This window comes from Acanthopagrus latus, chromosome 15 (genome assembly GCF_904848185.1).
Source record: "Acanthopagrus latus isolate v.2019 chromosome 15, fAcaLat1.1, whole genome shotgun sequence".
NCBI lineage: Eukaryota > Metazoa > Chordata > Actinopteri > Spariformes > Sparidae > Acanthopagrus > Acanthopagrus latus.
The window spans coordinates 23368015-23380120 of record NC_051053.1 but is presented as its reverse complement, the minus strand read 5'-3'; the positions used below and the strand labels follow the sequence as shown (position 1 = coordinate 23380120).

Genomic DNA, 12106 nt, shown 5'->3' with positions numbered 1-12106 from the left:
TTTCTGTGTTTCTATGGAATAAATTAATCAGTTTGGCTGTGAAAGTAACTAGAGTTATCAAACCAAAGTAGTGGAGTAGAACGTACAGCATTTGTCTCAAACATGTCAAATTTAGTCAAGTAAACAACAAGAACCTAAAAAGTATAGTACTTGAGTAAATGTACTTATTTACATTCCAATACTGCCACTGAGTAGCTTCAAAATAAACACAGTGGAGTTAAAAGTAGACTTATTTCTCACTGAAATGTGGTTAGCAAGAAGTATTTGCACAGTTTAGTGCGGGCTAATGTTAATTAACGTTAGCTAACGGTTGTTAGTTTGAACCACTGCTAACGTTTTCTCGTCTGTTCTCTTGCTGAATAAATCTATGTGGCTTTCCTGAATCAGCTTATAGTCACATTTTAACTGTGGGATATCATTATTTTCTTCGACAGGTATTACTTAAGTTAAATACTAACACTTATATTTTCTAACGTACCTTCCAGACCTCGCAGTTCAACCTGCCTGCTGTGGCCGCCGTCGAACGGGCAGCGACAAAAAGTAAACCCTGCCCGGCATCCGTAGTTTGATGACGTCGCGGCCAAAGATGGCGGCTCGCAGCGGGTGAATGAACTAAAGGCGAAAACACAACAAAGGTGTTCGCGAAAACATGCACGAAGTTTGAATAGAACGTATCATCCGTGTTGTTTTAATCTCTTCGAAGCCGTCAATACGATAATGCTCATCAGAAGCTGCTTCGTTCCTGCTGTTTTATTGGACCATGTCCGAGTCTGCTGGCAACCCTGAGTTCACTGAGCTGTGGACGAGTGTGTCCAAACTTTGTGACAGCAAAACACAAGACAAGAATACAGGACAGCAGATGCCTGGCACAGCGACGTCAGCCATGCGTAAAGGTGAGGCTGCAGATCGATTGAATGCAGGCACCGATCTGTTGCTTAGCATGTGTTGTCGAATAACGGTATAAATCTGATGGCATGAAAACATCTGACGCTGAAAGTGTACATGGAGGAGTGGCAGCGGCCATCAGGCGATCAAACCTAACGTGTGATAGAAACAACATGTTGTCTGAACTTTGTCATTAATATCACAGTGCACACAAATAGCCCAATGTTGTTTTTGTTCCACGTAAAGTTGTGAGTTGGATAATATTAGAATGGATAGTGTTTGAATGTATAGCTAATCCTTACATTTGTTGATGTGAATTTAAATGGCTGTTATAGCTGTAACACTGTTAAGTTAAAAGCACTAAAATATAGTAGATATACTGTTGATGATCTTACGCGTGCTTTTATGATATAATATTTGATTTGTGATTGACACACAGATCTGCAGAGTCCTAAGGGCCGAGGCTACAGCAGATACCCCGGCTTGAATAATGGGGATTCTCCAGGTGACGTCGAACCATCGCAAGACATTATCTGGGATTCCACGTCGCCCACTCAGGCTAATACTGGTAAACAACACAGAAATCACATCTGAATGGCAGGTGGCAAGATGCACACCGTCTGAGAATGTTCTTTGTTATTTTACTTCATGACCATCAGATATGTGGAAGAGAAATAAACAACCATGCATGTGAAATAAAAAATAGTAATGATGTTACAATTATGCCATATTTAAGTATTTGTTTGTATCTGTCTCCTGAATCAGGGCTCAGGAAACACAGAGTTGTGGAAATATCTGACATTGTCAACCGAATCGCTCCAAAGGTCAGTTGTTTCACCTCCCCTTTCTTTTAACACCAACACCGTCAAGTTCTGTGTGCTGTACTCATGCGTTTAGAGTTCATTTTACATTTGGAAGAAGATTTGTTAACTTTTTGTTTGTGTTTTAAACAGGATGTGAAACGGAAAGGGACTGACTCTCCTCTGCTGCAGTGGATAGGTGACAGCGCCATCCCGTGCACACCGGACATTCCAAGGCCACGACTCAGGAAGAAGTCGTCTCGGTGTGTAATCAATTTAATGACCTGTGGCTTTATTCCTGACATAAACACCAAATGCAAGCATTCTAAGTCAATTTTACTGCTAGCGCTATATTATTTTTTGCAATTTTTTTGTCTTTTCCTCATCAATCGTTCCACCTCTACAGGCAGAGCAGCGTGGACGACCTCTTGAAGCTGGCCAGGCAGTTTGATGAGAACATGCAACAAGACAGGGAGAGCTCAGCAGAGCTTAACGCTGTCAACAACAACCTCAATGAATGTGGGAACACTTCCAAAACAGAACTGACAGAGACTTCGTACCCTAGAAATGTGAAGGATCTGAAGTGTCCATCGTCATCGGATCAGGTGGAGGCAGAGCTGCACGCTCTGTTTGACTGCTCCACTCAGAAAGTCAGCGGCCGGCTGAGTCAGGGCTCCTCAGCGTCAGCCTGCTCACAGGAAGTAAAAGGTCAACCAGCGACTTCAACTTCAGCTGAACCCCGACAATCGGTACTCAAGCCGGCTGACAAAAAGGGATCTTGTGGTCTTAGTGCGAACAATTGTGATGACTTTGATGACGACTGGGAGAATGACGACCTACTTAATGACTCTTTTGTGCTGGAGATGACCCAGAATCCCATCCAGCAACCTGACACTGACACTAAAACCACCTTGCAGTCCAACACTAAGACGAACATCTCTGCGTGCAAACCTACTGCAAACACAAACTCTGCACATCAGCCTTCAAATTTGCACTGCAAGCCAAGCCACAGTGCACTCCAGGAACTTTGTCCTAAACCAAAGACTACCAACCGAAGCACTTTCAAGTTAGAGCCCAGTGCTCACTTCCAGTCCAAGATGGCTGCCAAGGAGGCCTCCAAGTCCAGTTTCACTGTCATACATCCTAAACCACAGATGTCAGAGCAAAAATCTACTACCACAAAGACACCATCTACTCCACAACCTGACAAGATCACGACTGATCAGAAGGAAATTTGTGTAGCTGCAGACTCTGTTAAAGACATTACAGACAGCTTATGGGGTGATGATGACGACGAGCTGCTCTATCAGGTATGTGACAGCGTGGAGAGGATCTCCAACAGCCAGCCACAGCAAGTGAGCCCCAATAACTGCCAAGAAAAACAAGATCCTGCTGAAGACAGACAGCGAAAAACCACCACGCCTCTGCCAATCGACTCGGCCTGGTCTACGAATCGCGCCAGCGCTAAAAGACAGTCGCCATGTGCTTTTGTTCGTTCTAACTCATTACCGGGGACTAGCTGTGAAGCCGTGAACTACAGAGGATGGAACGTTCCCATGAAAGGTGCCAACAACCAATCACGGATGTCTCAGAGCCTCCCAGGAAGCCACATGAGTCTGGGTGCGTTCAGCCAGCGTCGAGATTCATCTGGAACTTTCCAGGCTGGAAACGCTAACGTGGACATGGAGCCACGTACAGTGACAGCCGGGGCACCGCAGAAGTTCAAGTCGCAAAACACAGCCTTCAAGAGAAATGTCTCTGACTCAGCAGTTATAGGCAACAAAGGTAAGCTGTCCGAATGTCAGTTATTTTCAGAGCTTCCCACAGAGTAGCCCTGTATCGGTGGCAGGGCGTCAGTGTTAATAACCAGGAAGAAAGACTCAGAAAATAACTCACAGAATCATTTATTCATCTACATTGTGTTGCTGTAATTATCCACATTAATAGACGAACGCTGGCTTTGCCTCGCTTCCATTTCTCTCTCACTGTATGCATCTGTTGACTTCATCAGCAGAGTGTTCTCGTCTACATTGCGCGGCTCTAATTCTTCTTCTTTTCCATCTTCTTTAGTGTTTCTCTGTGGATCACAAATCGACTTTGAAAGGCTGTGCTTGTTAAATCAATGAAAACAATTTGGCTTTGTATTTATTGGCTCTAATTTTTGCTGACGCTGATAAATAGCTGACAGTATGAAATTGCCATTATTAGGCCAATCATTTATCAGTCTGATGCATCACTAGCCATCAGTACAATTTATGAACACTTACTTGTCTTCCAAACAGAATAGATTAGTGTCTAAACTTCAAGAAAATGCATTTGACAATCAACATTCAGCACATCATGTAACAACTGAAGGCCTGTCCATTAAGACAAAGTTCAGTCAGAGCTGAAACTCTTCTTGTTAGATCGTTATTTTGTCTACTTGATGCATCTTTGCAGCTCTTTTTCATCTAGTATCCTCAGCAGTCTCTAAGACTGGGTACTGAAGTAAAAACTCACAAGTTAAACAGATGTCACATGTTGTTCTTATAATCATTGACAGTTCAGTGCATGTGCACATGAACAATTCTCCCCCGAAGCCAGTAAACACTGTGCTATGGATTTAATTTGTGATGCTGTCAGGAGTCCAAACCTCAGGAAGTTTCAGTGCCAATGAATTGCAGACCGAGTTTTTTTCTGGACATTGTAGAATGATTTTTATTGTACTTTCAAATGAGCTTCACTACGGTACCCACTGATCTAAGATATGGTAGCAACGATTTCATGTTAACAGGTTCTGATGTAGGGCCGACTTCCCGTTTTCTCCTCAGGTCTCTGCAAGTTTTTTAATTCTCAGAATTTCCCGGCAAACCATATTCAGTGTTTCCAGTCACTTTTTCTCACTTTCCTCTCTCCTTTCCAGTTTTTGTCACAAGCCAGATGACGGGGAAGTGCTCCGCAGCCGAGATCGAGAGGAAGAAACAGGAAGCCTTGGCCAGGAGGCGACTGCGAATGCACAATGTCCCAAAACCATAGATGAGCTCTGAACAAGCCTTTACAAAACTCTACATTCCACAGATGTTTAACAGAATATAATCTCAGATATCATCCATGATGGAGGTAAAAGATCAGTGGTAGATCACTAGGTTTGGATGCCTAGCTTGATTTAAAGACATTTATTTAAAGAATGACTGTTAGAGCTGCTGGATGTTTTTGCTGCTACTGTAAAAACATTTTTACCAGAAGGGAGTTTGATACTTAGTGTCAGATCTACGTCAGTCTACGTTTACAGTAAAAAAAAGATTATTCTGAGCATTTTCAACCTTTGACTGAAAAATGGTTTACATCCACTGAGTTTAAAAAGAATTCCAAATGCTTGTTTTCCTTGTTTTCCGCTGCTGTCTGCCGATGACTTCCAGTGAACACATGAGACATTTGCTGTATTCTCTGCAGTGTGTTTGATAAGACAGATTATTTGCCTGCATCCTCAGTGTCTCTGTCAGTTTTTATGACTTTGTAATCAGAGGAACATTTCTTTAGTTGAAGTAAATTAAGACAGTATTTTAACACAATCTTTTTCTTTTCTCTGTCTGTGTACTTGAAAACAAGCGTGCCATGATTCAGCGGATTTTGTTTTGTTAATGTTTCTCTTGTTCTGTTTTTACTGTATTTTGTTTGTTCATGTGCACGTTCGTCATCATTTCAATTTTGCACAGTCAGAATCAAGTGTTAATGCTGTAAGACAGTGGCATGGCCTTCCTCTGTAGGCACAGTTTGATATGTTATGCACCTTTCCGAAATCCAGTGGCAGTAAAAACCACAACCATGGAACGGAATGTTTTTATTCCCTCTGGATGAGACTGAAGTGAGGAGGATGGCTGCAGTGTTGATCTGCTGTACGCGGTGTGTGTAGGCAGGTGAGACAACAATCTGATACAGATGTTGGTGAGCTGTTTGTTTCCAAATTAGTGCCTTAATACATGATGACGTATCTGATCCCAGCAACATGAAGGACGTCTCCTTATCTATCTGTAATGATGTTTAAGCCTTCTGTTTACTAAACACACTTCATTGCTTGTAACTGTTTCATTTTACTGTTGTTTCAGTTGTCTGACTCTTTTCCACATTTTCAGGTTGTTACTATTATCTGTTTTTTTGGTCTCACCTACCAAACCCCAAGCAAAGAAATAAACATTTGTCACTTTGAATAAACCTCCACAATCTTAACTGATATGGATTCATTTTTGTAAAGTTCTTAAAATGCACATTAAACACCTGAACAGACGCAACACTTGTGTTTGTCTGGTAGCTGCACGCTGAACCTGAGACTTGGAGAGAAACAAAGATATAAATATGGAGCTAAAGATGTTGACAATATCTGTTCCAAGTGCAGTTTTATATCTCAGCCATGACAACCACTTAAGCCCACGCGTGTAAATGAATACTCCACTGACACTGGCCTGCCAGAGATATCAGTGATCATCAGTGCAAGAGCCAGATTGTTGATTGTTCAGGTGAGTATTCAGGTGTCATGGTCCCCATAAATTCAACGTGAAGCGACCAGCGATCCGGCAGAAAGTCAACCTGATTCTTGGATTAGTTGGGGACAACCAACTCTGTGCTAAAATCTCCTTTAATCAGTGTTTGTCGGGCTTTAAAGTTCTGATCCAGTGAGCTGGTAAAATGTTTAAAATCGACGCAGTAGAGGTCGAGATAGCCAGACTTACACAGGCTTTAAAGGGCAAGTCCACCACTTTTATACATTTGCATGTGTTTACAGGTCTTGAGAAGTACAGCTGCATATGAGGCTCCCGAGGAAGCTGCATGTAGTCTGCTAAAGTGTTATTCTGTGGCTAAGTTGCATTGTGGGTAAGTTTTAAAAGGAAAGAATAAAGCTTGGATTAATAAAAGGCGATATCTCTGGTTCTGCCTACATTACCCACAATGCAGCATAGCTCCTAACATCACTGAAGGGAATTTATCAGATTACATGGTGTTACTGTTTAAATCTCAAACCTAAATCAAGATAACACTGATGACATCATCAGGGCTGTCTGTTTTTTTTTAAGTCCCTTAAGAGCCACAGAGGTCGATGGACAGCTGTTTTCACAGGCTGAGCAGCGCTCCTGACTGGACCTTGTCAAAAATTGGCCTCGTTCTTCATAGACGTCTTTTTTGCTGCATCATTGGCTCTCACTTTTGTATCACACAGCTGGTCAGGACTGAGTGTACCTCCATCACTAACCGCTGTGTATTTCAGGGCTGTTGACAGCTTGAGCAGATATGATGCCTATTTTTTTTTGCAAACACTCAAATCTGTTTTCAACAAGTTGCTGCCAGAAAAAGGAAGACCATTGTGGACGCGCAATAGCCTCAGTGTGGAGCGTATCATTGTTATTAGTCATGAGGGATTATTTTAATATGGGGGCTAATTTGTCCTCTGGCCTCTTATCACTCTCCTCACCTGCTGCAGTGTGTGAGAGTAACACAATGATCCTCTTTGTAATCCCGAGAGAATTCTTCAGTGTTCCTCCCTCAAGCCCATCCCGGGTCTTTACATGCCTGTGAGTTCCCAGGTGTGCGTGTGTGTGTGTGACGGGTGGTCTGCAGGTGTGTGTACCGGAGTATTTATCCCATTCCAAGCACGTAATAGGCTCCATCCTCCTCCTCCTCCTGCCCTATCTGTCTCCCCCCCTCTCCACCCAGTTCGACTGTAAATCAGATGGCAGGGCAATTTGGCAACAGCATAAAGGCCCCTGGTTTTTATGACTATGATTATGGTTATGATGATGACTAGTATTTATTTCAACTATCTGATGAAACCCTTGGCTAAAGCTAACAGGTGTCGAGCAGGTACAATATCGTGGTCGCTGAAGGATCCCTGTAATGTCGCCATAGAGAGCGAAATATCGCCCGCCAAACAGAAGAATGGGCTGTTTCAGCGCCCACTCGTCATGCCGTACATGGGGCAATTTCTGATTATTGGATGGGAGTGGAGCGCCACAACGTCCTCTTTGTAGAGAGAGAATGATTTATGGCTGTTAGTCAGGCATAAGGCAGTAATTGCCGCAGTGACGATTATGTTACCATGGCACCTGTTTAAACTGTCCATTCTTATGTGAATGTTTTCATTTTTGGTAGACGGGGATTTGCAGCTTGAAACTGATGTGCGGAGATGTTAATTGAAGTTTGGGAAAGGGTCTGGGGTGGTGTGCTAGCAATTTAGGGGCATAAGAAGAGAACATGACGGATGGATTAGTGTTGTGATATCTGATATATGAGGGAAAGTTTGTTAGAAAACCAAAACAACCTGGAATATTTTCTCAAACATGCGATCCAAGAGTCTGTTAAGCAAATCTGATAAATAAACTCAAATGTGTTCTGATGATATTGTTAAAAAAGACTTCTGCATGTTGCTTTAAAAACAACATACTGCAAAATAGTAGCTGGCGCTTCATGACACACTTCAGCCCATGAATGTGACTCTTCATGTGCACAATTAGCACCCAGTAATGATGATAAGCACCCTGAAGGCAGAGCAGCTCGGAGGTGGTTGTTCTCTGACCTCTGACCTCACCTGTGTGGGTGCTGAAGTGAAAAGAGGATTTCTCCTTCATCAGTCGGAAGAATATCTTTGTTTAAACCATGCTGTGTCGCTGTTCCAGGACTCTTATAAAGGATACGGCAGGAAACAAATCTCTTGGATGAGTCCTGAACGTGTTCTTTCTCCCTGATAAACTGCTGTGAAGGTGTCATTAGGAAAGACAACACACCTCCAGGTACGTGTCGGCAGGTAAACCTACATAAAGCCCGGTCTTTTGATCTGTGGAATAGATATGACCTATCATTACTGGAACTATATATAAGAGGTCAAGTTGTAGTGTAAGTCATGCCGGTTAATAGAAAACATTCGTTTTTATGAATGGAAGTTTCTCTTTAAATATTCAAGTCTATCTTGGAGGTTATTTGCTATCTGACGTTCACTGATGAGCGACTGTAGCTTTCCCACATTTTATAAATCACAAACGACTTCATACAGAATAAAGCTTAAAAAAGTCAGAAAATAAATAAAACCTGACACAATAAGAAATGATCTCAATGACAAAAGAGCAGGAATGACATGAGGTGTGGGTTGTGAATTACTTTATGAAACTGATGTTTCCAAATATGTGTTGAATTTCGTGGTGTTTTATTTATTCATTTTTTAAACATTTTTACAGATATAATGATGTGTTTAGTGTTTAGTCTGCAGTTTTTATCTCTCCGCTGGGGGGGTCAAAGGTCAGGGTGAGCAATAGAGCAGCATAACTGGAATCAGAGGCTCGATGCAGCTCATCACCAGAGCAAAATGTTTTCATTTCTGCAAACCATGTACACATTCATGTGTATACATCAACAACATGTTTACGTTACATGTGTATGATAATACATTGTGGGGATGTTGGGGTGGTGTAGGATGGTGGTGGTGAAACAGCCAGGAGTGAAGGTTGCCAAGCCACAGACCGCTGTCCAACATGGCGTTTCAACATCTGTAGGCATGAAACCACTGGATAGTTTGAATCTTTTTCATATTCCATGTCCCACTGGTCTCTGGGCCTAAACCTAACGAAACCAGCAGTGTTGTCACGAAATAAAAAGAAAATTGAACCTGAAGGGACGTCAAGTTTCAACAGATCCGTGGTCTGCAGAAATTGCCAACATTAATTCTAGCCATTGGGTTGCTTGATCTCATTCCTCACCCCGTGCACTCTTCCCCTGTTTGTTCATTTCAATGGGAGGTTGACTGTGCCAAGCTAAGCAAAGAGCTAAAAGGGAAAAATGGACCATAAAACCCTCTGGCAGTGAGAGTGCTCCAGTGCCGACTTGTGTTAATCCGCTACTCACAAATCCAGAAGAAAAAATAATATTAGATCCCATCTTTCTTGCATTCTGTATCGCAAATGTCATCTGGTTGAATGACTTCAAACATCCAGGGGAGTCAAGTTTAATTTCACAGTGTTAGCGTGACGTCCTGTTGCCTTATGGGTGCAGTTACCTCACTTCCAGCCTCTCCAGAAGGAAAATGCTGTTTCGCTAAACTGCTGAAAGCACGAATAAGCACTGTCAAAAACTTCCATTTTTCTAGAGATCCGAGGCGATACTGTTTCAGGAACCAGAGCTGGAAGAGTAGCGTTTATTCCCCTTTTGTTACCTCTCCTCGCCGTCTGTCTACACTCATCCCAGCGTGAGGCTGAAGTGGCGGAAGTGAGTAATGGGACCTGGAGGCGTACTAGTGCGCTGGATTACCGATGCATTTGCAGTAGATTAATATGAGCCAAAATTTTTCCAAGGGCATCCAAACAGACTCCAAGAACAGCAAACATAAATTAAGCGTCTTTTAGAAATACGACCTGAGGTAGCTATCGCCTCCTCAAGCCGAGTGCAGCAAAGCCATTGGAGATAGCATCTCTAATCACTTTCCCATGCTGCGAGGCCGCGCCGCGGAGAGCCTGAACGCCGCTTTTATCACTCGCAGATTACCTCCCAGTGTATGACTAACACATATCACACATACATCAGCTTCTTTTTTTTTTCCTTCCATCCCCTTCTTTACTCTCAAACTTTGGCTATCTCTGTCTCGCATCTGTTTGTATATCTGTGTCCCTCACCAGGTCCGTCTCACACACACACACACACACACACACACACACACACACACACTGAGAGGAGGCGGCGTTCAGCACTGTGGCAGCCTGTCAGCAGCGTAAATGACCTGTGAAGAGTTTCACGGTGCGTGTCATTAGGCAGCTTTAGATTTGTTTCAACAGCGCTTTACCTGAGGGCTCCATTCATGGGCCCCCAGGTATGACGGCCATCCCCGCTGGGGGGGAGGAAGTCGAGGGGGGGGGGGGACTTGCCAAATTCCCCCCACTCCCTCCATGGAGGACAGTGATGGAAAGCCCATGAGCATGATTGGGCAATGCTTAAGTCTGGAGTTCAAGCTGTTCAGGGAGTCGAGCGCTGCAAGAAAAACATATTTTAGATCTTTGTCTCGACACATTTTGTGTTGTGTCTCCGGAGCTGATTTACTCATATTGATTATCTGTTGGTTAACATGTTTTGCTCTCATGAAACTGAATCTATCAGGATGAAAAAAGTGAATAACTGGATTGTAATCAGATCTGGAGGAATATTTAGGCGAATGCATTCCCAAAAACATACAGTCTGTTGTTAGATCCCTTAAGAACCCATTAGAATCCTAATATACTTTTTGAAAGGTTTGTAAAAATATAAATATTGACAGTCAGCGCCAACACTCCTCTCATCGTCCTGCACACTGCTAGCTGCACACTCAACTGAGCTTACTAGCTAACGGCAGCTAGCTGTGTTAGCAGCAGTTAGCATCAATGTTTGGAGTTGTTTAGAGTGAAAACTTGACAGGTGGCCAGTTCTTATATACTGCACCTTTACATCTGAACAGGTGAAAGCTTGAGATTTTTTAGGTTTCAGCACTTTCCAAAAAAACATTTTCTTTGTTGTAATGTTGAATTCTCTGGTCATGTACAGCATTAATATTGGAATCCTGATATATTGCTTTAAATGTGCAATATGTTGAAGTTTTTTTTTAAAACATTTAGAAATTAAAATGAGGCACAATATGAAGAAACAAAGACAGACGACCAGTTCTTTAATATTCCACCATTAAGTGTGAAAAAAAACATGTTCCGAATTTTGGTGATTTCGACAGTCGTAAAGAGTTTTCTATCTACTTGAGTCAAACCTTTTAGTTTAAAGCAATTTACAACCAGTTAATCAGTGGAATATACATTTTCTGAGAAAATAAGTCATTTAAAGGTCAGACTCACCCAGACATAAGAGCGATAAGGACTAAGGAGTTGTCTACCAAAGTCTTGTTTTTACAGTCTAAATCATTTCTTTGGAATGGAAGGAGTACGAGAAAATATACTTCTTGTGAAGGATTTATTAGCCCACTGAAAGCTCTGCCATCAACGTTACTTTCTAAAATACCTTGTCTTGTTCACTGTTCACAACTGAATTATCACTTTTTAAAAAAATCTTCCCAATCCAAACCAAACCCGTACTGATATCCCGGCATCGCCACGCTTTATTAAGCGTGCTGATAAGGGAGTGCAGACTTAACCGTGTTTTCAGAAACAAGACTCTCCTGCACACAGCCAACAAATATCCCTGTTGCCACATTCCTCCGGCCTATATCTGCCAACACCTTTGCGCTACAATGGCTTTGGCCCTTTTTCTCCCCAGCCCGTAATAGTCAGCGTGGGCTGTAATGGTCTGTTGACAGGTTTAGGCTGAGGTAATTTTGTTGCTGGGCTTTACAGTGAGGTGCCAAATCTTCCCCTGAGGGAAAAAAGGGAGCAGCAGATGCAGGAAAGCTAGCTATTAGCTTCCTAATACTCTCTTTGTTATAGAACAACTGTTTT

The 12106-nt window shown here is 42.5% G+C and overlaps 1 protein-coding gene across 1 annotated transcript; it reads left to right on the top strand.

Moving 5' to 3' along the window:
- The first annotated feature begins 504 nt into the window (after nucleotides 1–504).
- Nucleotides 505–5895, top strand: si:dkey-78p8.1 (ewing's tumor-associated antigen 1). The gene is made up of 6 exons (XM_037124854.1): nucleotides 505–893; nucleotides 1325–1453; nucleotides 1651–1709; nucleotides 1839–1948; nucleotides 2092–3470; nucleotides 4588–5895. Exons 1-6 carry the CDS (start codon nucleotides 761–763, stop codon nucleotides 4698–4700), a joined length of 1923 nt encoding a protein of 640 aa, XP_036980749.1. The 5' UTR covers nucleotides 505–760; the 3' UTR covers nucleotides 4701–5895.
- The last annotated feature ends 6211 nt before the right edge of the window (nucleotides 5896–12106 follow it).